A 26,673-nucleotide genomic window follows, 5' to 3' on the forward strand; every position below is an offset into this window, starting at 1 on the left:
GGTCCCTGTTTCTCAAGATAAATATTGTCTATCCTTAGTTTGAATATTTTCAATTACACAGATGCTTATTTTCAGTTACATACCTAGAGAGTCATATTGTGGATGATAAATTTGATGTTGGGATTTTTCTTCTGCTTTCTCCAAATATATATTATCAGTTTTGAGTTATTCCTAGTTTACTTTTATTAATATTACAATTGGAAGTCTTATTTGATAAATCCATTGTTCGATTATAGTCACTTTATACCTTCCATGCTTGCAAAATGATAAATTTCAAGTTTTGCACTTCTAAAGCATACATAAAATATGAGTTTATAAATCAAATAGTATAACATCCAGTTACCACAATTTGATATGTATCTTAAGAACAAAGACGATATGTAATCTAATGATAGAAGTTTCAAAATAATCCAATAAAGAGTTCTTAAGTGGTGTAACATTAACAAATGTAACTTAATCCTAGCCTAAGACTTTGGCTTCCAGGTTTTTTTAAAAAGTTTCTTGTGTTGAATCATTTCAGTTCTGCTACTTGATTTTTGTTGGAGTTTCTTTAGTTTCTTTTCTTTGTAGTCCATGAGAATTGCTAATGCTCAAAATTTGCATCTATGTATGCTTACCATGCTTTTCTTTTCTATCTAATTGTTCTTCCTATTCTTCAGTTTTATTTTTACATTTTGTAAAAAAAGTCTATGTGACTGATGATAACAATTTCAGCTCCTATCATTTTGATCCAATCTGATCATTAAAGTTGATGGTTTTTCAGTTACTTTTGCTGGCCTTCATCTTAAGAGACATGGTTAGTAAATCTGTTAGGTGTTGGAGATTCATGTTTCCTGAGGTTTGGACCACAGAAATACTGTCATACAGATAATGAAGTGGAGTTCTATGCTTTGAGTTGGCCAGAATACAAACGAACTGGAGTTTTTCAAAAATTACTAATTAATTATGAATGATATCTGGTTGACTTGCTCAATATGGAAAGGCTGTATCACTGACCATAATTCAACAACAGTGTTTAGGCCTGGTTTGATCAATAATATGCTTGTAGGTTACATTTTGTCACATCTTTATTAAGTTAGTTTGATGTATATTATAAAGAGTTGGTTCAAAAACTCCATTAAGACAACTCAAGCAATGTGCTCAAAAATGAAGACACAAATCAGTCGCTAATAACTTTGAAGAAAGCAAAATATGAATAAAAGCGTCCCTTACAGTTTTGGGATGATTCCAAATGAAATCCTATAGTTTAAAGGATAAAAAAATTATCCCTGAGGTTTTGGGTTAATGCCAAGTGATACCAAAGCAGTTTAAAAGTATTCAATTTGTTTATTAAGCACAAATGTCACTTAACATTGCATTCCCTGCTTACTCCTGCATCATTCGAATCATTCCCTAACTCTAGTTTTTATTTAACCATCATTGGCTATTTAGACACGTTCTCGCGCATATAATTACTATAATGCAGTTATTGAGAGACTTGTGAACTCAAGACAAGCTATTAGAGGAGTAGGGAACTTTCAAACGGTATTAACTGTCATTTGTGCTTGGGAAACAATTTGGATATTTTTGAGAAGTCTTAGTAGAACCTGATATTAGCCCAAAACTTAATGATGGTTTTTGTGTTCACCTTAGTTTAAAACACCTCCAATAAAACCTTGAACTTTTTAGATTGTTCCAATTCCTCATCTCATGGAGTAATTTTTAACTGAAAGTACTGAAAATTTAGATAAATTATACCTAAGACTTGTCTAGGAACCAAAACCCCATCACATGAACACTAGGTTATATTTTTGTTCAAAAAGCTCACATAATGATCACATCTTTATTGAATTGTATTTATCAATTGGGAATTTTAAAGTCATTTTAAATTATTTTTGGTGATTAAATATTATTTGTAATTCACGTGTAGGACTTTCGGAGTCAAGATATGTATTAACTACTGTGTAATGTATTAGAAAGAAAAACAAAATGGAAGAAATAGGTAGAAAACTGAATCATAAGACTGATAAGGATGAAAAAAAAATAACAAAAATCCTTATACTCCTTTCTTTTTCCTGATAGATCTTGATTAAGCACTTAAAACTTTACCATGCTGATATCTCATCAGATAGCTCTTCTATCCTTAATATCTCTTCTATCCTTTTAAGGGAGTGAGTAGATAGATGGGTGAAGCGCACGATTTTGAATCATAGGTCCTTCAGTATTAAATGCGACATATCTAGTTAGCACAGTCATTTAATGCGGAGGTAAATGTCATTAGATTTAGGAGCTACCTTCCCTAGTTCGTCAGTTGTACTTCTTCGTTGGTTTTTAAGTGATTCTCGCCTCCTCCAAGACCTACCCATCTCCTTAGTTTTGGATCAAGGATAAGATTCTCCTTGGCCAGATGCCATGCGCTAATGAGATTCCTTAGCAGGTTGGGTCTTGCTGTCAACAGAGTCCTTTCATTCTCTCATATCACTACTTGTCTCATTCTCTCTATAGCTGTCTTGGGTTGGACCCAAGATCTTTCCCTCCCACATTCAGTTTTTCTGAGCTTTGGGCCTGTGGGGCTTTTTATTCATCCCACTCCCCCCACAACTACAATTTTGTTATTTTTTTTTATTTCTTTCGATCAACAATGATTTACTAAGGAGACGAATTGAAACTACTAAAATTATAATTTTAATTGAAAATTTTAAAATATAGTGTTTAATTTAAATTCACCTCTGAGAAACTTTGTATCCAAATTATCATTTGCATTATTATTAGCAAACTTTCTTATTATTAGCAAACTTTTCTAGAAGGTTGAATTATTTTTCGTTGAACCCATTAAAAGGAGAACTCATGCACTGATTATTCATCTCATCTAGAGGGGGATCCAAGTGGTATTTTTCCGGAGCATACCAAAACATAAATAAATAATAGTATCCACTTTTTGCCCATAAGATGACCCGAAAACCCCATGAGTCGAGCAATAACATGGTGGATACAACTTGGAACCTTTATATTTACGGTTCATCACCCACCACTTGGGCTATCCTTGAAGGGGCGATACTAAGATTTTATTGCAATTTATTCTGTTGGGTCTATCCAAGCAACTACCTAACAGTAATCTGCCCACATAGAGAAATAAATAACTGCACATTGATAATCGCACACGCTCAGAGAACCCAAAACTTGGAAAGCTTTCAATTGCTGATTTTTCACATAGAAATGACTCATAATGCACACTGAACCTCCCGCGCCAGATATCAGCCCACCAACCCATGAATATCCTAATAGACACTGACATGACCGGTTCATTGGCATAACACCAACATTCAACGGGCTGTGGCTGAGTACACAGTTTTTTTCTGGATTATTAATGAGGATCTTGGTACCAGATCTAAAACTAAGAGTAAAATGGTCAGCATATAAACGTTACCATTTTGATCTTCATCCTTTTCTCCCATGCCCTTCTCAAAAAAAATCCTTTTCTCCCATGCTATCTTAGTATTATACAGGAGAAAAAGAAGGCATTGGGAAGCAGTTGTTTCAATATAAAAATTTGTACTCCTAGAGCTATTCAGGTGTTTTTATGGCCCAAAACGTTATTCAATGTTTACAAAGGCTGACAGGGGCTTCAAGGTGTCCTGTGTCCTAAGACACTTCAAGGCATTTTATGTCCCTTTCAAAAGCTATACTAGATAATTGGCACAATAAACAAAAGAATAACTTAGTAAGTATTGACATATTTATAAACATGACAAATATATATAAAAATAAAATAAAAAATAATTAAAAAGATAGCCTAATAGAGACAATTGATGAAAGAAATGACATAAAGACACTAAAAACAACTCTGATATATAGTAAAAAAGATAGTCACATAATGTAAAAGAAGTCAGGAATGATAGAAGTAGAAAAAGAAAGTAGTCTTATAGAAATAATGTAAGAAGAAGATGACATAGAAAGACAAAAGAGTAATAATAAGAAAGATGGCCTAATAATGGAAAGAATAACATGTATAGAAGATAAAGGAAAGAATCCTAGTACTATAAAAATAATGCAAAAGAAGAACCTAGACATAATTGATGAAGACAAAGAAAAAGGAATGATAAGAAAAGGCTTTGTAAAAGAGAGGTTAGAGAAAATTGAAAGACAAAAATGATATCATTGTAAAGATAGAAGACGTAAGAAATTAGATATAAAAGGAGATATAGAAAGAGAAAGATAAAAGAGTACTCTAGTATAACTAATTAACAAAGGATAAACAAATAATAGTCCTAAGAAAAATGATAGTTTTAAAAATTGATAAAAGACTAAAATCAATTAAAAGATCTATGATATATACCCAAAATAATAGTTTAGCAGAATTAACTAAAAAGATAGAAATTTTAAATTCACCTTTAGATATAGAGTATAGATAGAAAAAGAGACATAACAGATTTAAATACCACCAAGTCATTAGATAATAAGAAAAATAACAGACACACTGGAAATACTATTTGTCATAAATGTAAACAATATGGACATATCAAGAAACAATGTAATAGACATAATAAAATTGTTAAACAAATCAGTAAATTAGAGTTTGAGAAAGATGTAATAAATGAATTAATGGAAATGTTTGACGTTAAACAGAAAGAGATAGACCAAGTAACGAAAAAGAAAGAACTAGAATCAACTAACCTGCTCAAAGTCAATAAAAGAAAAAGGAAACAAAAAGACATAATAATGAAATTGATAGACAATCTATCTAATCACCTAAAAAGATAAAAAAAAAAATGCTATTTACTAAAATTGAAAGATTCTTTAGACATACCTATTGCTTGTATTAAGTGAAGAAAATATGGACACAATATTATGAAATGTGGAAAAGGAGAAAAAACTAAGAAAAATATAAGAAATAAAAGACAGAAATGAAACAAGATGGAACAAACATAAAACTAGTAACTCTACAAGACTTAATGACAGAAGCAAAAATAGTAAAACAAAAAATTAAAGAGGATAATTCCATAGACATAAATGAACAAAATATTGCTAAAATAGTGAACTTGATAGATTTTCCCACAACAGAAATCTAGAGGGGGATCCTAGTGGTATCTTTCCGGAGCATACCAAAACATAAATAAATAATAGTATTCACTTTTTGCCCATAAGATGACCCGAAAACCCCATGAGTCGAGCAATAACATGGTGGATACAACTTGGAACCTTTATATTTACGGTACATCACCCACCACTTGGGCTATCCTTGAAGGGGCGATACTAAGATTTTATTGCAATTTATTCTGTTGGGTCTATCCAAGCAATCACCTAACAGTAATCTGCCCACATAGAGAAATAAATAACTGCACATTGATAATCGCACACGCTCAGAGAACCCAAAACTTGGAAAGCTTTCAATTGCTGATTTTTCACATAGAAATGACTCATAATGCACACCGAACCTCCCGCGCCAGATATCAGCCCACCAAGCCATGAATATCCTAATAGACACTAACATGACCGGTTCATTGGCATAACACCAACATTCAATGGGCTGTGGCTGAGTACACAGTTTTTTTCTGGATTATTAATGAGGATCTTGGTACCAGATCTAAAACTAAGAGTAAAATGGTCAGCATATAAACGTTACCATTTTGATCTTCATCCTTTTCTCCCATGCTATCGTAGTATGATACAGGAGAAAAAGAAGGCATTGGGAAGCAGTTGTTTCAATATAAAAATTTGTACTCCTATAGCTATTCAGGTGTTTTTATGCCCCAAAACGTTATTCAATGTTTACAAAGGCTGACAGGGGCTTCAAGGTGTCTTGTGTCCTGAGACACTTCAAGGCATTATATGTCCCTTTCAATATCCATTCGTCTATAAAATTTTCATATAAATTGCTTATCAAAGGTCTCTTTTGATACTTCAGTTATCCATTAACTTTCAATAGAGTTACATAATCAAATGAAATGAAACTTTAGCTAAACTAATCTCAGTCATCTTGACAATATCACCGTCACAAATAACAAAACAAAACCCCTTAACTTAGTGTCTACAGTCTACTTTGGTAGGAAGAAAGACATGTTTATATATATTTTGCTACTATGGAAGAACCTTGACCAACAATGCACATATTGATGCCAAAAGAATGTTTATTCTTCCTTGATTGAGTGCTATTTTTTTCTCTCGGGATTCTATTGGCTAAAACTAATCCTGTATCATTTTCTTTAGGGTTTATATTCAGTCGCTATATTTTTCTACAATTCATCTTTCTTGACATGATCATTGGCTTTCAAGTGTTTGTTGATAGATGCTGCCAACTCCTTCAAACCGGATTTGGTAGATAGCTTAATCTGCAAGCATAGTAAATTTTTCCATCAATTGGCTGGAATACAAAAGTCAAAATAAATATATACAGATATGCCATGAAATAATTACCGGATTTGCTTTATCATTTGCTGGGTATAAGAAGAGTGCTGGATATTCATCTACCTGCAATATCAAACAAAAACAAAGGTACACTCATCAGATCATTATTCCATCTCACAACTTTAACAAAAGCTATAAGGCCAAAAGTGTTCCTCATTAATGAGCTTCTAACATTCTAAATTACAGGGAAACCTGAACTATGTTTATTCTAATCTTAATATGAATTTTTTTATTGGTAATTACACACGCATATAATGGATTTTGAATTCAAGACCTCACCCTCCACCTTATTCTTATAAGAAAGGAAATGCCATCTCATTAACAATGATAAATACTCAGGGAGAGACAATCAAAACAGATTACAATGCTCAAACATATCTAAAAGAGAAAAACAAGGAGGAGAATGAAAGGCAAGAGAAAAAATAAAGGAACTCTTTCCCCCCCCCCCCCCCTCCTGCANATGGAACCTGGTTCCTCCTGCACTCATATATATGTCTACTATTCTATTTTTCAAGATGCAATTAGTTGTTACCTTTTATATCAGTAGTTTGTATTTCTTTCCTGTAAAGCATTATATCCTTGGTGAAGCTTAATGCTAATTACAAATTATACATGCCACTACACCAGAATTGCTTATAAGGTAAATTTATTAATGAGTTGTTTTCATTATTGGCCAGGTCATTGTCTTTGCAGAGGTTGATGAATTTAAGAATCTTCTTGAGCCTCTTCAAGAAGTTGCAAGGAAGTTCAAGTCTAAAGTAACTTCTTTGACCTACATTTGAAGCCATTATAGCAATTAGGAATCTTCTGCTGGCGTGATTATCCTAACATAATCTTGTGAATGCAGATGATGTTCTTATATGTAGACATTACAGATGAGAACCTTGCAAAGCCTTTCTTAACTTTATTTGGGCTTGAAGAAGCAAAGAACACTGTGGTCAGTTTTCCAATTAGCAAACTAAAATTTACTGCTATTTTGTTCCTATAAGCTTTTCTTTTTTGAAAAATATTTTGGTGAAGCTATAAACTGATGGTATTGTTTTCTTCTTGTTCCATAGGTGACTGCATTTGATAACAAAATCAGCTCAAAGTTTTTGTTACAGTCAGACCTGACCCCAATTAACATAGAAGTAATATAACTTTCTTTTTCCAATTTAAAATTCCTTTGGACATATATCTTGAATAACTATAATGATTTTCTGAATTGGCTTTTTGTAGGAGTTCTGCACAAGGCTTCTGGATGGAACTCTTTCTCCATATTTCAAGTCACAGCCAATACCAGATAATGTGAGTGGTTTTTTTCCCCCCTAACTTTGGATAAGAATAATGTGAGTTTAAAAAAAAAAAAAAAGATTTTTTGCAACTGTGATTGTAGCTTGGAGCATCCTTCTTAGTTTTTCTTTGTTAGAAAATTCAGGAATAATAGCTCCTCAGCCAATTAGTGCAATTTGGTGACATCTTAAAAGTAATTAAGAAAAGGATAAAGTTTTCCTCCAAATCAAGTCGGATGAATCTCCTCCAACCCATTATATGGTGGTTCGTAAGACCATTTACACGTCTTTTAATTACATGACTCATTAAATAATCTAAACAAATTGCATGACTATTCAATAGGTCATGTGATTAAAAGTTCACATTGCAACTTATTTGAGCTGCTAGGTAGAGGGTTGGAGGAACTTTCTTTTAAACCGATATGGAGGAATATTCTGTTCTTAAGAAAATAGCTTAGAACATTTAGTTTTATACTTTAGTTCTCACTGTATAATATGTTGTTAAATGCACAAACATAAACTCATAAAAATGCTATCAAATGTGTATAGGTTCATTTTCAGTCCAATGCATAAGCATAATATGATGGACTTGATTAATTTTCTAAGACAAGTATGAACCAAAATATATAGAAAATGTTTGTTTTTTATTTTATTCTATGTTTATAATCTTTCAAATTTTTATTTTATGTTTACAAATCACTGTAATCTTCTAAATATGTTTTCTATTGCGAGAATTGCAGATAGAGGCAAGCATCCAAATCATTGTAGGAAAGACATTTGATGATTTGGTTTTGAGCAGTCCCAAGAATGTTCTTCTGGAGGTTTGATACTTTTGTGCCTTCCATCCATTTTACCTTTGCTCCTGACATCTAAGCACTGTTATGTTGATGGAAGTTGAAATATGAAATATGTGATCATAGTGAGCATTTTCTTGGTAATACATTCCCAACACACCAAACCATCGTTCCTTTAGCAGCCCTATGGTTTCAGAATTTTGTGAACTAATTTTTTTAATTTTTTTTACCTATCCAAAAAAAAAAAAAAAAAAAAAGAGTTCAATTGTCTCCTCAAAGGACCTTATATTGACTGTTGGAAAACAGGTACATACACCATGGTGCATCAGCTGTGAAACCACTAGCAAGCATGTTGAAAAGTTGGCTAAGCACTTCAAAGGCTTGGATAATCTGGTCTTTGCAAGGATAGATGCTTCCACTAATGAACACCCAAAACTGCAGGTAAGTGCTATGAAAAGTTGCATCATTGCAATTTTGTTACTATGTTGAGCATGCATTACCTTCAAAAAGTCAGTCTTTGTGGGGAAACCTTGCTTTTCAACTGGTTGAATAAAAAGGACCTAGATTCCTGTTAGGGGTGATATGACATTAAAAGGAAATTTGATTAGTTTTTTATGCTCTGTTTCCCATATCTTCTGAAGGTGTGAATTCATCCCTCATAATCAAGTAGTTTGATAGCATAAGGATAGCTATTAAGGGTGATATTAAAAGGAAATTTGATTAGTTTTTTATGCTCTGTTTCCCATATCTTCTGAAGGTGTGAATTCATCCCTCATAATCAAGCAGTTTGAAAGCATAAGGAATTAATTTAAAGCCCTGTTAGGCTGTAATCTAAAAGGAATCAGGTTCTGACCTTTTAGCTTTCTGGTAGCATGATGATTTCTTGGTCAGTGTTCAAGGATGGGCAAAACTAAACTATCGCAACAAAAAATTTAAAAACAATAAATAAAAAAATGAAGGGAATCTAAAAGAGGTAAAGAAATGGAAAGAAAGGAGTCTCTTTACCTAATTCCCTTTGCATGTGCAAGTGGAAGAATTATTAGTGAATTATTGTAATAGATCTCATTAACATGCATTGCAGGAGGGTTTTTTTTTTTTTTTTTTTTTGGATAGGTAAAAAAAATTAAAAAAATTAGTTCACAAAATTCTGAAACCATAGGGCTGCTAAAGGAACGATGGTTTGGTGTGTTGGGAATGTATTACCAAGAAAATGCTCACTATGATCACATATTTCATATTTCAACTTCCATCAACATAACAGTGCTTAGATGTCAGGAGCAAAGGTAAAATGGATGGAAGGCACAAAAGTATCAAACCTCCAGAAGAACATTCTTGGGACTGCTCAAAACCAAATCATCAAATGTCTTTCCTACAATGATTTGGATGCTTGCCTCTATCTGCAATTCTCGCAATAGAAAACATATTTAGAAGATTACAGTGATTTGTAAACATAAAATAAAAATTTGAAAGATTATAAACATAGAATAAAATAAAAAACAAACATTTTCTATATATTTTGGTTCATACTTGTCTTAGAAAATTAATCAAGTCCATCATATTATGCTTATGCATTGGACTGAAAATGAACCTATACACATTTGATAGCATTTTTATGAGTTTATGTTTGTGCATTTAACAACATATTATACAGTGAGAACTAAAGTATAAAACTAAATGTTCTAAGCTATTTTCTTAAGAACAGAATATTCCTCCATATCGGTTTAAAAGAAAGTTCCTCCAACCCTCTACCTAGCAGCTCAAATAAGTTGCAATGTGAACTTTTAATCACATGACCTATTGAATAGTCATGCAATTTGTTTAGATTATTTAATGAGTCATGTAATTAAAAGACGTGTAAATGGTCTTACGAACCACCATATAATGGGTTGGAGGAGATTCATCCGACTTGATTTGGAGGAAAACTTTATCCTTTTCTTAATTACTTTTAAGATGTCACCAAATTGCACTAATTGGCTGAGGAGCTATTATTCCTGAATTTTCTAACAAAGAAAAACTAAGAAGGATGCTCCAAGCTACAATCACAGTTGCAAAAAATCTTTTTTTTTTTTTTTAAACTCACATTATTCTTATCCAAAGTTAGGGGGGAAAAAAACCACTCACATTATCTGGTATTGGCTGTGACTTGAAATATGGAGAAAGAGTTCCATCCAGAAGCCTTGTGCAGAACTCCTACAAAAAGCCAATTCAGAAAATCATTATAGTTATTCAAGATATATGTCCAAAGGAAATTTTAAATTGGAAAAAGAAAGTTATATTACTTCTATGTTAATTGGGGTCAGGTCTGACTGTAACAAAAACTTTGAGCTGATTTTGTTATCAAATGCAGTCACCTATGGAACAAGAAGAAAACAATACCATCAGTTTATAGCTTCACCAAAATATTTTTCAAAAAAGAAAAGCTTATAGGAACAAAATAGCAGTAAATTTTAGTTTGCTAATTGGAAAACTGACCACAGTGTTCTTTGCTTCTTCAAGCCCAAATAAAGTTAAGAAAGGCTTTGCAAGGTTCTCATCTGTAATGTCTACATATAAGAACATCATCTGCATTCACAAGATTATGTTAGGATAATCACGCCAGCAGAAGATTCCTAATTGCTATAATGGCTTCAAATGTAGGTCAAAGAAGTTACTTTAGACTTGAACTTCCTTGCAACTTCTTGAAGAGGCTCAAGAAGATTCTTAAATTCATCAACCTCTGCAAAGAAAATAGCAGTAAATTTTAGTTTGCTAATTGGAAAACTGACCACAGTGTTCTTTGCTTCTTCAAGCCCAAATAAAGTTAAGAAAGGCTTTGCAAGGTTCTCATCTGTAATGTCTACATATAAGAACATCATCTGCATTCACAAGATTATGTTAGGATAATCACGCCAGCAGAAGATTCCTAATTGCTATAATGGCTTCAAATGTAGGTCAAAGAAGTTACTTTAGACTTGAACTTCCTTGCAACTTCTTGAAGAGGCTCAAGAAGATTCTTAAATTCATCAACCTCTGCAAAGACAATGACCTGGCCAATAATGAAAACAACTCATTAATAAATTTACCTTATAAGCAATTCTGGTGTAGTGGCATGTATAATTTGTAATTAGCATTAAGCTTCACCAAGGATATAATGCTTTACAGGAAAGAAATACAAACTACTGATATAAAAGGTAACAACTAATTGCATCTTGAAAAATAGAATAGTAGACATATATATGAGTGCAGGAGGAACCAGGTTCCATATATTCATTAAAAAGTTATGCATATAGGTTTTGATCAAGGGTCCAAACAATCATGCTTGCAGGCTCAAACTTGCATCAGAATATAGGCAAGTTGCTTTATAATTCAAGGTTCAGCAACTCAGAATTAAGAGAGATTAAAACAAACAATTTAGCGCAACAAATTTCCTATATTTGTTCTCCTGAATTCTTAAGTACATAAGAAACAATACTAAGAAAGGTCATATATATCCATTCCTTTTCCTAATATACATATATATAAAATCTAATAAGCATGCTTCCTGGAGCTAATTGACTTTTTAGTAAAACAGAGGTGAACTGTACATTTTACAGCATCAATGCTAGAAACTCTCCTGTAATTTAGGTCAGCAACAGAATTTTGTGATGCATCTGGCTGGGTATATTGAATTTTCAATCAAGATGAAAAGAAATTAAAATGGAAGGAGCCCTGCCCCATCGAGACAAAGAATAGCCAAAGAGACAAAGAACTATGATGAAGCAGCAATGCGTGAATTATTGAAGGTGTAGAGCAAGAAGGCCTAATGAAACAATTAGAAAAGCATGACAGCATTCTGGCTCTACATAGAGCTTAATGGAAGAAATGGGTAGCCCATTGTTGGGATAAGGCCCATTTTGGTGCTAAATTAAAAACTTTGAAAAAGGATTGATGTAAATTGCATTTGGCTTCTGGGATCTACAACAGTAAAACATAATCCTTTTTTCTTTTTCTTGATAAGTTTTGCCCTGAGGGTGGGGGGGATGGGAGAGGGAAATTTAAACTAGTGACCCCCACTCCATGAGGTGTGGTCCCTAGCCAATTGTGCTACCCTTGAGGTTAAACATAAACCATTTGAGCCTACTTTATGACTTATTTTCTTTGCCACTTAGCTCCTGTAAATAAATAGATGGAATGATGGATGTCAAATTACATATCAGTCATTAGAAAATCAACTTTTAATTGGCAGGAAAAAGGGGTTAAAACAGTCCATAATTTAGAATGTCACATTTGAGCTGGCCCTTAAAAATCCTAAAATTTAAATTAAGAGTTTAACCCAATTTTACTAAGTAGTTTTTTTTTTTTTTTCAAGTAAAATTTCAAAAAGCACAATTTTACTCAGTACTTTATGACTGGTAAATATGCATGTTTACAAAGTCAAGTCCACAATGCACCCTAACGAAGCAAGAAAAATTAGGAGGCATAGCTTCTAGCCAAGGCTGAAGCTATAACACACTAGATCTTTATCAAATTAAGAGTTTCATCTAATTTTACTCAGTAGTTTATGAATGGTAAATAGGAATTTTTACAAAATCAAGTCCACAATACACTCTAACAAAGGAATAAATATTGGGAGTCATGGCATCTAGCCAAGGCCTAAATTGCAACACAATAGATCTTTGCCAACACCTTCTAATAGGCATCCCAAAATTAATAGACAACTTTGAAAATTATAGATATCCAAAAGTAACCACCGCACACCTTTGGTGTGATGGTTACTCTACAAGTATAAGTACTTTTGGGGTGTGGGGGCAGGAGCCGGGGTTCAAGTCTTCAAAAAAAAGCTTTCACACACATATACACTTAGATTAGGTTAAAGTAGAATTTCTATCTTGTATAAAAAATAAAAAAAAATAAATAAAAAAAAAAGAAAGAAAGATATCCAAAGGTACCACATTAGCTTAATTTCAGGAGAATCATTTCATCTTCTATAAGTTCTTTATTCCCCATTACATCATTATCAATAGCATATTTTAGTAAGTGACTATCATAGGTAAAATCCTCTATTCAGCCTTGTTAGGTGTGAGGTCTACAATACCTCTTCATAACAGTACTTTTATGCAGATTGGAAGAACAGTACATGCAGGGCTTTCCACCTCCATACATTACTCATAATCTTTTCAATATCACAATTATCAACCTCATAGTATTAAACTTAAAAGGAAATGGAGGAAATATATACAATATTGAAAACAAATCAAGAAACAGGGAAAGTTTAGTAAAGGAAATATCAGCAACCTGAAGTTGGACAGGACTGGAGTAAACTCTGGCAGAATTTACAATGGACAAAATATTACAGTTCTTGGACTACAACAAGTTGCCGTTGGTTACCAAACTGACTGAGCTAAATTCTGCCAGAGTTTACTCCAGTCCTGTCCAACTTCAGGTTGCTGATATTTCCTTTACTAAACTTTCCCTGTTTCTTGATTTGTTTTCAATATTGTATATATTTCCTCCATTTCCTTTTAAGTTTAATACTATGAGGTTGATAATTGTGATATTGAAAAGATTATGAGTAATGTATGGAGGTGGAAAGCCCTGCATGTACTGTTCTTCCAATCTGCATAAAAGTACTGTTATNTTATATAATAAATCTTTATTACTTATCAAAAAAAAAAAAAAATTGTGGTGGTAGGATCAAACAGCTAGGTCACACCTAATCAACAAGCAATTGGTATATCAATAGCAGTTAAATTGATTACCTATCAAATATATACATATATGAGTAGCAGTCAAGATTTTCTTTATTGCTAATAGTTTCTAAGCACTGTGGGTGAATAAGTGGAAACTTTGGGCATAAGGAAAAGATGAGTGAGAGCCACTTAAGATAATTTAGTAATGCACGGATACTGATTAGCTGCATGAGGAAGAGTGATTTGATTCAAGGAGAAGTAGTAAAATCTAAAATGTAGGGAGGCCTAAAATAACATAAGTGGATCTAGTAAAGGATTCATATAGGACTAGGTAGGTAACAGAGAATATGATTTTAGAAAGAGAGGATGGTGGAAAGGGATGTGTGTAGTTGACATTGATTAGTTGAAGAGGATTCATAAAGATAACCCTACTTGATTGGAATTAAGCTTAGTTGGATTGGGTTGAATTGAGCTTTGTAGACAGTCAAGAATTTGTTAATAGTGATACAGTGTAAGAAATCAAAATCAAGAGTCGTAGAATATAGTACATTTATCAAATTATCACAATTTTTCATTTATTAATAATTGCATGCAAAGTTTCATTAATACAAGAAATAGAAGGTTTCTTTATTTTAATTTATATTTTTGTGGATAAGTTTTCTTATAATCATGACTGAGATAATAAGAGATATTGATATAAAAAAAAAAAAAAAAAAAAGAGACACCCAAGTACACAAGGAGTATACAAGGGTGTAACGTATCAAATACAAAAATTACATAAATCAAGTAAATCCAAAATTGAAGAAAAAGGTTGGTTTCTCCTCACTGAGAACCAATCCAATAAGGTTTTGAAAAATAGAAGCTTGAGATCAGGCATAGAACGCTCATTGTCTTCAAAACACCTAATATTTCTTTCCTTCCAAATACACCACATCAAACAATGAGGAACAACCATCCATATATTTCCATTAAGATGGCGACCAAATCGACCTTGCCAGCAAGCAAGAAGCTTAACAACAGACATTGGCATAACCCAACAAACTCCAAATAAACCAAAAACCATATCCCACAACTCCAGAGCAACCGAACAATGAAGGAATAGATGGTCAATAGTTTCACTATTACACTTGCACATATAACACCAATCCAAAATGCATACCTTTCTTCTCCTTAAATTATCAATTGTTAGACATTTCCCCAAGGTAGCAGTCCATACAAAGAAAGTCACTCTAGAAGGAATCTTCCACTTCCAAATGCTTTTCCAATGGAAAAACTGCTCACTATGGCCAACTAGAAGATGGTAGTACGCACTAACCATAAACCCCTTACTCTTACAAGGTAGCCAACATCTCTTATCCTCCCCAATCCCCCTTACAGGAGTGCTATAAATGGTATTTATGAAGCTCCAGAAAGCTTCCTATTCCCGATTATGTACATCCCTACAAAAATGTATCTCCTAATGAAGGACTCCATTGGTGTACCTCATTAGATCAACCACACTTGCCTCTTTGTTTTGACAAATCCTATAGATTTCAAGATAGCAGTCTGCAAGAGATGTTCCACACCATTGATCTAGCCAAAACTGCACTTTTGATCCATCTCCAATTTCATACAAAATAAACCGAGATAAAGAGGGCCATCCCCTTCTAATATTTTTCCACAAACTAACTCCATATGGACCAGAGAATGAGCTAGAACACCAACCCCCAATCACAACCATACTTCACCTCTATCACTTGTTGCCATAGAGCATCCCTTTCTTGCCCAAATCTCCATAACCACCTCCCTAATAAAGCTACATTAAAGGTTCCCAAGTTCCTAATCCCCAAACCACCTAAAGAAAGTGGAGTACAAACCGTAGTCCAATTAACAAGATGAAATTTGGGCTCATCCCCTAGGCCACCCCATAGAAAGCCCCGTTGAAGTCTTGCAATTCGGTTGGCCACTGAAGCAGGAATAAACTCAAAATAAACTCAAAAGAATGAAATAAGTGGTCCAGCAAACCAAGATGATACTTGGTGAAATGCTAGGCAATGCCATAACTGCTCTGCACCTAAAGCATTGTCAATCTTTCACGGAGGCCATGGTTGCATATGCTTATATGCTTACATTATTACACATACATATATTTAACTAAGCCATTCTGCACTATTTGTCTCTATAATTGGATTTTACATATTATGTACATAAAATAAAATCTTACTCCCCAACTCAATGCTGGTTAAAGACCAATTTCAACTATAATATTTAAAGGTCAATTATGAATAATTTATTGAACTCAGTTCCTTTCCAATTCCCTGTTACAAGGCCTGTACTTACATGAAAGTATATCAAATTCAAGAAACAAACTGCTACCCTAGTGAAGAGATACATTCATAATAAATGAAAGAACAATCAGACATATGAGACCTATTGAACAGGTTGCCATTGCTTTGAGCAGACAAAATAGGGAAAAAAGAGAGAGCGATTTTGATGAAAGAGAGTTTGCGATTCTAATTGGTTCTTCTAGTCATGTAATAAATTTTCCTCAATGAGTTGTCACAATATATCAATTATTTTTCAGTTTATGCTTGCACATTCCATTGTAGTCACTAGTCATATCACTTCAAATCCCTAAGTTTCAATGGTTGTAGGAGATATTCAAAAGAAGACCTAGCTATTAGTGAACATAGTCTAAAGACAACAAGTGCTATTAACAAGTGAAAGGACTAGATTCAGAATCACCAAGTGTCATTTAACAAAAATAGATAAGAGAAAACCGGATCTCGGAGGTAGAGAACAAACTTTTTTTGAGCATTGCTTCTCAAGTTTCCAATAGTTTCATTCATGAACCATGAAATATAGTTAGACCATTATAGTGAAAAGATTGATACAACACCTTTTTTAACACACAGTAATGTTTCCCTTTTAACATGATACTGGTCACAAGAACATATATACCATCAAGGCAAGAACATGGCATAAATTATATAGATAATATATTCATGGTTTGATATTTTTATTTCATCATCTTTCTAATAAAATTCTTAAAATGATTCAAATTCACATACCTCAAATTTCTCAAACAGGCCAATAACAAATGTGTGGTACTTTTTAAGAAATTCGTCTGCCTCTGCCACTGAGCTTATTCTAATAAGAGGTACACCAGTTTTTTTCCTTGCCCAGATCACTATTTCTTCCCTGAATAAAAATTAACCCCACAAACACATTAAAACATACATATGCTTTGACACGATACAAAAATTTATTCAAAACAAATTGTTAAACTATAGCATAGACCATTATGACAGCACCATCAAGGAAAAGCTATTTGATTTAAGGTGAATAGGTAACACCACAAGAAACCAAATACAACATGAATGAACCATAAGTTTATAGAACAAACCATCCTATGCAGGACATAATAATGAATGAGAATTATGAAACTGTGTTGATCTAATAATTATAGTTTGACAAGGAGAGTAGCTACTCACGCTGAAAGTCCACCAGTGTACGCTTGAGAAGTACCATTGACAAACAGAAGTAAAGTAGGAAACCCTTTGATCCCAAGAGTGGAGGCCGCCTTCGTATGCCGGTCGGCATCAAGCTTAGCCATCAAAAGAGGACTCCCCAATTCCTTGAGTGAAGTTGCAGCCTCAGCAAACTGAGGCATAAGCTCAGCACTCCTTGCACACCAAGGTGCATAACCCAGAATCAGCACAAACTCATTCCCATCAATGGCTCTCTTAGTATTATCATTGTTAAGCTCAAGAACAATCCTCTGGGCTTTGGTCAAAACCTCAGCCTCAGATGACCTCACACTGTGTGACCCTTCTTCTTGTTCTTGTCTCTCTTCCTCTTCATCCAATGCTATTAGTTCCTCAGAAAGCTATATATGAATGTTGGGTTTTTTGAGATTTGAGGTGGGAATTCTGGATGAGATCTGTGTTAGGACATGAAGGTTTATTGAGAAGCTATATATGAATCTCAGGAAGATCTTACTGTTAGAAGAGATAGATAGGTTTGGTCGAGTAGGAAATAAGAACTGAGATAAACGTGCAGTCGTGCAGACAAAAGGGCTTGTTTTCTTTTTCATTTCGGTCCTCCTCCTCCTCCTCCTCTTTCTTTTTCTTTTTTCTTTTTTTTTTTATTATTATTTTTTTCCCTTCTAGGTTCTTGCAATGCTATCCCACTCGTACGCAACAAATTTTATTTCATTTTTCACAATAATTTTATTTGCAAGCTTCCCCTAATTCTTAACTTTTTATTTGAAATCACCGCTAATATCATTTTTTACTTATCATAAAGTAAATTTGGTAAACTGTGGTAAACTGTAACAAATATTGTAATGGCAACTAGGAGCTTGGCTCAGCTGGTAAGACTCAAATACTTTATCTAACCCACTTAAGTTTGAGTCTCACTACCAGCAAGAGTTTGTCGATGGATAACCACACAGATTGACCCCTGGTTTTTAACCTTAGCGTCCTGCCCGGGGGTTAGCGTAATCTAACTAACCCTTATTTTTTTGGCTACCAAAAAAATAAATTAAAAACAAACATTGTTATGTAATAATTATTATAATGATTTAGCTATTCGTAGTTTGGTTATTTTTTTTTTATTACGGGAATAGTAATTCCAATAGCTATTCATTAAAATTACTAATACATATTCCTCTCTAAAAGTGTTGTAGCTTGTAATAGCTATATAATTGTAATAACTTCTAAAATTAATATATTTATAAATAAACAAACTTTCTATATGTACATAACAATTATGAAAATAAAAAATAACTAATATCTCTCTCAAATTTCATATATATATATATATATATTATTTTTAGAAAATATAATTGTATGAGTAAGATATTTCCTAAAATATATCTTAAATTTGATTCTAATGTTACAATTCATAACAAATGTTTATAACATCAGTTTACAACTACAAAGGTTAGGCCTTCTTGTAATTGTACTTTAGTTAGTAATGTATTATAAATCTGGTTTAAAAACACTAATATTACTATTTTCATGTTTGTTCTAATAAGTATTAATATTTACTAAAAAAAAATAGGGATATTTATCTCACATTAGTTATGTGTGTCTAGTGTCCGCTGTTTATACCCTAGTTATAACCCTAGTCTACAACTATAAAGGTTAGACCCTTTTGTAACTATACTCTGGTTAGTAATGTATTATAAACCCGTTTAAAATACTAATATTACTATTTTTGTGTTTGTTCTAATAAGTATTACTGTTTACTTAAAAAAAAAATGATGTTTATCTTACATTAGTTGTGTGTGTCTAGTGTCCGCTGTTTATAACTCCAGTCTACAACTACAAAGGTTAGGTCATTTTGTAGTTGCACTATGATTAGTAATATATTAAAAACCCGGTTTAAAACATTAATATTACTTCTTTCGTGTGTGTTCTAATAAGTATTATTGTTTACTAAAAAAAAAATAGGGATGTTTATCCCACATTGGTTGTGTTTATCCCACATTGGTTGTGTATATCTAGTGTCCGCTATTTATAACTCCAGTCTACAACTACAAAAGTTAGACCATTTTGTAGTTGTACTTCTGGTTAGTAATGTATTATAAACCCGGTTTAAAACACTAATATTATTATTTTCGTACGCGTTCTAATTAGTATTACTATTTACTAAAAAAAAATAGGGATGTTTATCCCATATTGGTTGTGTTTATCCCACATTGGTTGTGTATGTCTAGTGTCCACTATTTATAACCCCAGTCTACAACTACAAAAGTTAGACCACTTTGTAGTTGTACTTCTGGTTAGTAATGTATTATAAACCCGGTTTAAAACACTAATATTATTATTTTCGTACGTGTTCTAATTAGTATTACTATTTACTAAAAAAAAAATAGGGATGTTTATCCCACATTGGTTGTGTTTATCCCACATTGGTTGTGTATATCTAGTGTCCGCTATTTATAACTCCAGTCTACAACTACAAAAGTTAGACCATTTTGTAGTTGTACTTCTGGTTAGTAATGTATTATAAACCCGGTTTAAAACACTAATATTATTATTTTCGTACATAGGGATGTTTATCCCACATTGGTTGTGTGTGTCTAGTATTCGTTGTTTATAATCCCAGTCTACAACTACAAAAGTTATGCCATTGTTTACCCAAAAAAAAAGGGATTTTTATCCCACATTGGTTGTGTGTATCTAGTGTCTGTTGTTTATAACCCCCAGTCTACAACTACAAAGGCAGGCTATTTTGTAGTTGTACTCTAGTTAGTAATGTATTATAAACTCGGTTTAAAACACTAATATTACTACTTTCATGTGTGTTCTAATAAGTATTACAGTTTACTAAAAAAAAATAAAAAATAAGGATGTTTAGCCCATATTGGTTGTATGTGTCTAGTATCCGCTATTTATAATCTCAGTCTACAACTACAAATGCTAGGCTCTTTCGTAGTTGTACTTTGATTAGTAATGTATTATAAACCTGGTCTAAAACACTAATATTACTATTTTTGTATGCATTCTAATAATTATTACTGTTTACTCAAAAAAAAAATTTACAACCAAATTTATGAATAGGTTTAATTATTCCATTACAACAAATTTTATTCATAGTAATTGTGCGGCATTCGAACTGTTGGGCCCACTCAGCCCCTAGTCTCCGCTCCGAACGCACAGTCATTGGGCCCAATCCTCATTCGCCCTCAGGCCCAACCCTCGCTATCACAGTTCGGGGGGCCGAGCTTCCCTACTAAAGTTATGCTCGGCATATTTCTTACCGAGCATGTTTGGAAGTGTCAGTGAACGGCGCATCATCTCTGTTTGGCTCAAAGAAGGCCCTTTAAGCGCCCCTACCTAGCTTTAACCTGAAGTGGGCACCAAGTCCCAAAGCCACCCAGGCCTAGACTCTCACTTACCATCCCCCTGATTCGACCCTCCGTAGCACTAAGCGCGCACCGACTCTGCCGAGTTGCCGACGGGGGTGGGAACCAAGTCCCAAAGCCACCCATACCTGACCTCCCACTTAGAGAAAATCTTACTGGACCCTCTGTTGCACAAACTATGAGAGCACTGATAACCTACGCCGGAGCTGAGCACTATAAATAAGAAGGGAGGATTAGAGAGAAGGGTTGGTCAAAAAAGGAGGGGAGAGAATAGTGGTAATAGAAAAGCAAAATAGAGAGAATATCCGATGGGAGGAAGAGGAAGTATTGTGTTGCCGAGAAAGAGAAAAGTGATCTCATTGAGTCCTTAGTTGAGGAACTACCCATAGTAGGAAATTCAGCCCAACAAACAAATAAGTTGTGAGCCCAAGTGGGGCTGAGCCCATTGGCCTCATTTGTGATCCGCACAGTAATAAAGATTACTACTCATGTCGTAATCGTCATTCAGTGTATCAAACATGTCCTAACAATATGCCACATCAACTAGGTGTGAAATTTTGTCAATGTGTGTGTGTGTGCGCGCGCGCGCGTGTGTGTGTGCGCGTGTGTGTGTGTGTGCGTGCGTAGACTTCCTCTTTTCTTTCAAGTTATTGTACTTATATTCCTTTAAATATGCTAAGCATATAAATTTTGGACAGGGCTTTTAAGTCCAATGCATTAGTGCATTGAACACAACACGATACTAGTCCATATTGTGTCAGGTCCACCTAAGCTTAACCCATAAAATTTTTCCAATCTTTTCAACATGGTTGAACTAGTAAATGTGTTTGAAATAATATCACTTTTATTTAAGTGATAATACTATCACTAACATTAATTTTATTAGCACAAATCATAAAATAATAATAAAATGACTCCTGACAATGTTGTGAAATTTTTTTAAAAAAAAATTGAGTTTTCACACTTATTTATTCAATTTTAGTTATTTTTTGTATTATTAATAATTTAGTAACACTTTTTAGTAATTACTAGTCAGTAATTATAACATAATATGATTTTAATTTCTCTTTATTTTTTGTCAAAGTATTAAATTTGATAATAATAATATTTATTAATAAGCGTTTATTATGATAGTATTTGTATATGAAATTCTATATTTTAATATTATGTTTAACAAGAAAAAAAAAAAAACCATATTTTAGGATTAGACATTTATTATGATTTTTTTTTTTTAAGAAATAGACACACACACAAAGGAGAGGGAAAAGGTACACCACAAACTTCACTCAAAAGACATAGTAAAAGAGTGTATTGTGTGTAGTATAACTTATTTCACATTCCCTTAAACGTTACCATGGTTTTTTTAGTGAAATTTGTTGTGTGCCTTTGTATTAGAACCTCTCTCTCTCTCTCTCTCTCTCTCTCTCTCATGTGTGTGTGTTTGTTTCTCAAAAAAATAATGGATGATTGCTCATTAAGGGATGGGCAATTTATCTATGGATACCCAGACCCAAAACCCAATTATCACTAATACTCAATTCTCACCCAAATTTCTTACCTATGAATAGCCATACCCGTAGGGATGACAATTTTTCTCCGCCCTGCTTAACCCGCCTCTCCCCGCTTTGCCCCGTGTGGGTTTTCCCCGCTCCGCGAAGGTGGTGGGGTAGGGATGGGGCAAGATTATAGCCTCGCACTACGGGGTGGGGCGGGGATAGGTTTAAACTTTTTAAACCCACCCCACCTTGCCTCGCCCCTCCCCCTCCCTGCCCCGTCCCGTGTTGCTTAGGATTATAATTGTAAATTTTTCATATCTTACTATTTAAACAAACATATCAATATTGGATTATTTTATTCTAACCAATGTGGTTCTCTGCCTTTATTTTGTTATGTGTTATGTGTTATACTATGAGATTTTTTTTTTATTTTTATTTTTATGTTTGTCTTGTTAAACACTTAGATATATTATTCAATTTTTTCTAAAAATTTATTTGATTTGATGGGATAAATTTAGTTGTAATTTCAAGTATATTTTTATTAATGAAATAGGTTTCATTAAAAAAATTGTACTAATTGTAGGGCAAATTAACAAAAAGTAGAGTTTTACGGGGTGGGGCGGGGCTTCGCGAGGCCCCAAAGGGTGAGGATGGGGTGGAAAGGTTTTCCCAGTCATGCGGGGCGGGGCGGGGATGGGGCAAGACAAAATCATACGGGGTGAGGACGAAAACCCCATCCTTCGGCCCCGCCTCGCCCCATTACCATCCCTACATACCCATACCCAACCCAAGCCCAATTTATTTATTTATTTTTTTGCACAACACTTTAAAAAATGAGGAAATACACAAACCACTTATCACTTCATTGTTTTTAGTTACTTTTTAATTATAAAAGTCTTCAACCCCATCTCTTGTCGAATAAAACACTCATGCTTTTTTTGTTTTTGTTCTAATAATTAAAATATCAAATACATTTTTTTTAATCTCTAAGCTATAAACAACAATTCTAATTGAAGTGTCAAACAAACTAATTTAAACTTTCTAATTTTTTTTTTTAAATTTTAGAAAGGGTGCTATAATTTTATTTAATGAAAGGCCAATTCGGCTTGAATTACAGCGGAGAGGTGTGAAGGAACATCCTCCATCCACACCGATAACTCACTAACATGTCTCGCATGTCTAGCAATATTGTGAGCTACACTATTACCCTCTCTTTTTACATGACTAAACTCCACGGATTCAAACTGGTTTGCTAACCTCTTTGCATTGTCTACCAAGTGTCAGTAGTATGCCAGCAATGATCCCTCACACTTTAGGGCATCTATAGTGTTCTTGGAATCCCTCTTGAGGACAATAGGTGAGAGACCGAAATCTAGAGCCAACTTGAGTGCTCTCTTAGCTACAATCACTTCCACAACAGTAACTGAGTAGGGCAAAGTGATTTTCTTATCCATGGATGTTACGACCTGACCCTTATCATTATTAAAAACCGAAAACTTTTGAGCTTCCACAATTTTCACGTCACACATTATTTTCTTTTTTTTTTATTTTAATTTTTTTTTTTTTAGATTTTATATCTTATATATTTATTTTTTCTCCTCAATGTGTGTAATTATCTTCTTCTCCTATAATTCCTAAGTTGATAAAAATCTTATTTGATTACTATCCAAATTCTTGTACAATTTATTTGTTCATATCCTATCAAATTCTAATTCGTTTTTTTTTTCTCCCATTTTTTTTAAGCNTTCGGGTACAACTCCCACAACCACAAAATTTTGTTCTCGCAAAATAGCACCATCAAAGTTCACCTTCAGGATCGGGCATTGAGGTGGTTTCCAGATGGTGCGGTGTGAAGGCTGATTAGACTGATCCGGCTCATTACCCCTAATTGCTGTTGTTGAGAGTTTTTCCTTGTTTGGAATATTGATCGCATTAAATACTTGCCATTGGGATTGCTGGGAATTAGAGTTAATAGGAGCAATAATTGGTGAGTTGTCATGCATGGGTAATGTTGCTTCAATATCACTTATTTTTGTTGCCAACGTACCACTCTTTGCTGCATTTTATAGGAAGGTTGACATGCACATACAAAATCAATTAGTGACTAACAGGAGAATGATGTAATATGTTCTTATTTAACATATTCTCTCATAAATTCTTGAGAAATTTTTGTGAGCAAATTATGTAAATTTAGCATTTTATGGGAAGTAATGATACTAATGGCATCAATACTTTCCCTACAAGTGAAAGTCAAGATCATGATATAAGAGATTTGACTTTACAAAGAATGAATAAGTAGTAATAATACTTTCCATACATGTGAAAATCAAATTTATATTATAATCACAGACAAAAATTCAATTAAGCAAAAGATATCTATGTAAATATGTAACTAGTAAGACATAAATTTAATGAGTATTTTTTGGTTATTTAATTTATTAGAATGAGATGAAGGTCCATTAAAATTTCTCATGACATTTGACTCCGTCTTTTTAATTTCCAAATTATAGTTTTGGTAAAATAATAAATATTGATTTTATATTCTTTAAATCTTTTTATTTATTTTTATTTATCTTTCAATCACTACGTTTTGCTGCACATTTATGTATGTATAAAGGCTACGAAAACATGTAATATAAATAATATTTAATGGTGTTTGAAATGTTATTAATTGATTTGTTTTCTTATTTATTTGACTATTAAATCAAATGGATAGTAAATAGTCTATAACAATAAGTATAGTTTAATTACGGTAACTGATTATAATATAATCATTAACCTAATAAAGGAATTTAAAAGTAATTATTGATAACATCTTTTATGGGAAGAGTATTTTATTTTTTTATTTTATTTATTTATTTTTTTTAAGATTTTGTTTCACTATAAGAGAGGGAAACAAGTTTATTATTATTTATTTTATTTTAAAAAAAATGCAGGTTTAGTCGGTAATACCTATACCGATTCCAAAAAGTTTTGGTAAGAGAGGATACCTATACCCAATACCCAATCCGCTACCCAATGAGTTTGATCATCCCTAATTGTCTTATATAAGGACTAGATTTGATTATTTAGCCCAAAAGATGGATGAACTTAGGCCTAAAAAGCCCAAAACAATGAATTCATAGAGAATGGGTTGAAAAATTGGCTTTAGTGAATTAGTCAACAAATAAGGTAGATCTTGATGACAAGAGAATGAAGATAGACACGTTAAACTTAAGAAAATTGTCCTTGGCAAAGCCCGAGGAGATTGGTTCTTTTGTATTGATTCTCAAGTTGGATTACAAGTTTGTTCTAGATTGCAACAATGTTTTTCTCTCTTTTTTTTTCTGATTTTTCTTTCTTCAGGGGTTTCTTACATTATATATCTCCCCTGATTGATCTTGGCCTTCTATTTGTTGATCATCCAGACTATTACTTGAGTGCTTGTCCCATTGGATACCCTCTCTGGTCCTTTGTGAGTTGGGTAGCCAAGGCAATACTGTTCAGGGGTCTTCTCTACATAAATGCGGCCATAAAGTTAGTTGCAGAACATTCAATGTAGTTGCAGCAGTTTTTCTTTAGATATTTTTGAGCTTCCATCCCCTTGTACATTCATAATACATGTCCCTATCAATGAGATTTCTTGAAAAGTTATTTTGAATGATAGGATATACATTTGACCTGTGCTTTGTTTATCCGATGAGATATTTCTCGGACCATCTTCTCCAACCTTTCCTTTTGCAACTTCTCATTCGTTTTTTTTTTCTCCCATTTTTTTTAAGCAAAAGCGAAAAGTCAGACTGGTGGTCCTTATAGTGTTGAGCTTGGCCCATTTGAATCTGTATATTAAAATAAAGTCGGTTCCGTTCTTCATCTTCAAATATGATCTGTTTCGTATATAAAGCTTTTATTTTACAACATAGTCATGTGTGTTAAACAGAGTTCGTATCAAAGAAAAACAGTTCACTTTGCTGCTTCATTATAGGTATGATCTCTCTCTTGCTTAAAGTACTTTTGGATCATTTTCTTTTCTGGGTTTATTTTTTTAGTGAATGATATAGACATATAGTATATTGCTCAGTACTTGGTTTCGTTCAAGGAAAGAAAAGAAAAGAAAAGAAAAGTTCACAGATTAAAAACTGATATAGAAATTAATCTACTGACGTGATTACAATACTCTTATAAGGAATTGTTAGAGTAGTTTTGAATTTTTTTTTTTTGAATTTTTTTTTTTTTTTTTGAATT

At 33.2% G+C, this 26,673-nt stretch overlaps 2 protein-coding genes across 2 annotated transcripts; one reads left to right on the plus strand and one right to left on the minus strand.

The window, feature by feature from the left end:
• Positions 1 to 5,852: 5,852 nt before the first annotated feature.
• Positions 5,853 to 21,079, minus strand: LOC112025003 (protein disulfide isomerase-like 1-6). Its single transcript, XM_065782408.1, has 13 exons — positions 20,987 to 21,079; positions 17,571 to 17,965; positions 17,132 to 17,277; positions 15,954 to 16,042; positions 13,703 to 13,771; positions 11,394 to 11,474; positions 11,215 to 11,304; positions 10,729 to 10,800; positions 10,571 to 10,639; positions 9,766 to 9,846; positions 8,764 to 8,884; positions 6,394 to 6,476; positions 5,853 to 6,308 (listed from the first exon to the last, which is right to left on the minus strand). Exons 1-13 carry the CDS (start codon positions 21,077 to 21,079, stop codon positions 6,213 to 6,215), a joined length of 1,485 nt encoding a protein of 494 aa, XP_065638480.1. The 3' UTR covers positions 5,853 to 6,212.
• On the plus strand, positions 7,039 to 8,953 carry LOC136071313 (protein disulfide isomerase-like 1-6). Its single transcript, XM_065782427.1, has 6 exons — positions 7,039 to 7,142; positions 7,232 to 7,321; positions 7,443 to 7,514; positions 7,603 to 7,671; positions 8,396 to 8,476; positions 8,756 to 8,953. The coding sequence occupies exons 2-6, from the start codon at positions 7,232 to 7,234 to the stop codon at positions 8,936 to 8,938; spliced, it is 495 nt and encodes a 164-aa protein (XP_065638499.1). The 5' UTR covers positions 7,039 to 7,142; the 3' UTR covers positions 8,939 to 8,953.
• Positions 21,080 to 26,673: the final 5,594 nt, after the last annotated feature.

This window comes from Quercus suber, unplaced genomic scaffold, assembly GCF_002906115.3.
Source record: "Quercus suber isolate HL8 unplaced genomic scaffold, Cork oak 2.0 scaffold_301, whole genome shotgun sequence".
NCBI classification, from domain to species: domain Eukaryota; kingdom Viridiplantae; phylum Streptophyta; class Magnoliopsida; order Fagales; family Fagaceae; genus Quercus; species Quercus suber.

Coding starts and splice junctions, on each gene's coding strand:
- LOC136071313 (XM_065782427.1), top strand. CDS start 7,232: ATGATGTTCTTATATGTAGACATTACAGATGAGAACCTTGCAAAGCCT. Junction 7,515..7,602: donor TGACCCCAATTAACATAGAA/GTAATATAACTT, acceptor GGCTTTTTGTAG/GAGTTCTGCACAAGGCTTCT. Junction 7,672..8,395: donor CACAGCCAATACCAGATAAT/GTGAGTGGTTTT, acceptor CGAGAATTGCAG/ATAGAGGCAAGCATCCAAAT.
- LOC112025003 (XM_065782408.1), bottom strand. CDS start 21,079: ATGGGTGGCTTTGGGACTTGGTTCCCACCCCCGTCGGCAACTCGGCAG. Junction 16,043..17,131: donor TGAGGTATGTGAATTTGAAT/CATTTTAAGAAT, acceptor TTCCTGCTTCAG/TGGCCAACCGAATTGCAAGA. Junction 11,475..13,702: donor CCAGTCCTGTCCAACTTCAG/GTTGCTGATATT, acceptor ATTATTGGCCAG/GTCATTGTCTTTGCAGAGGT.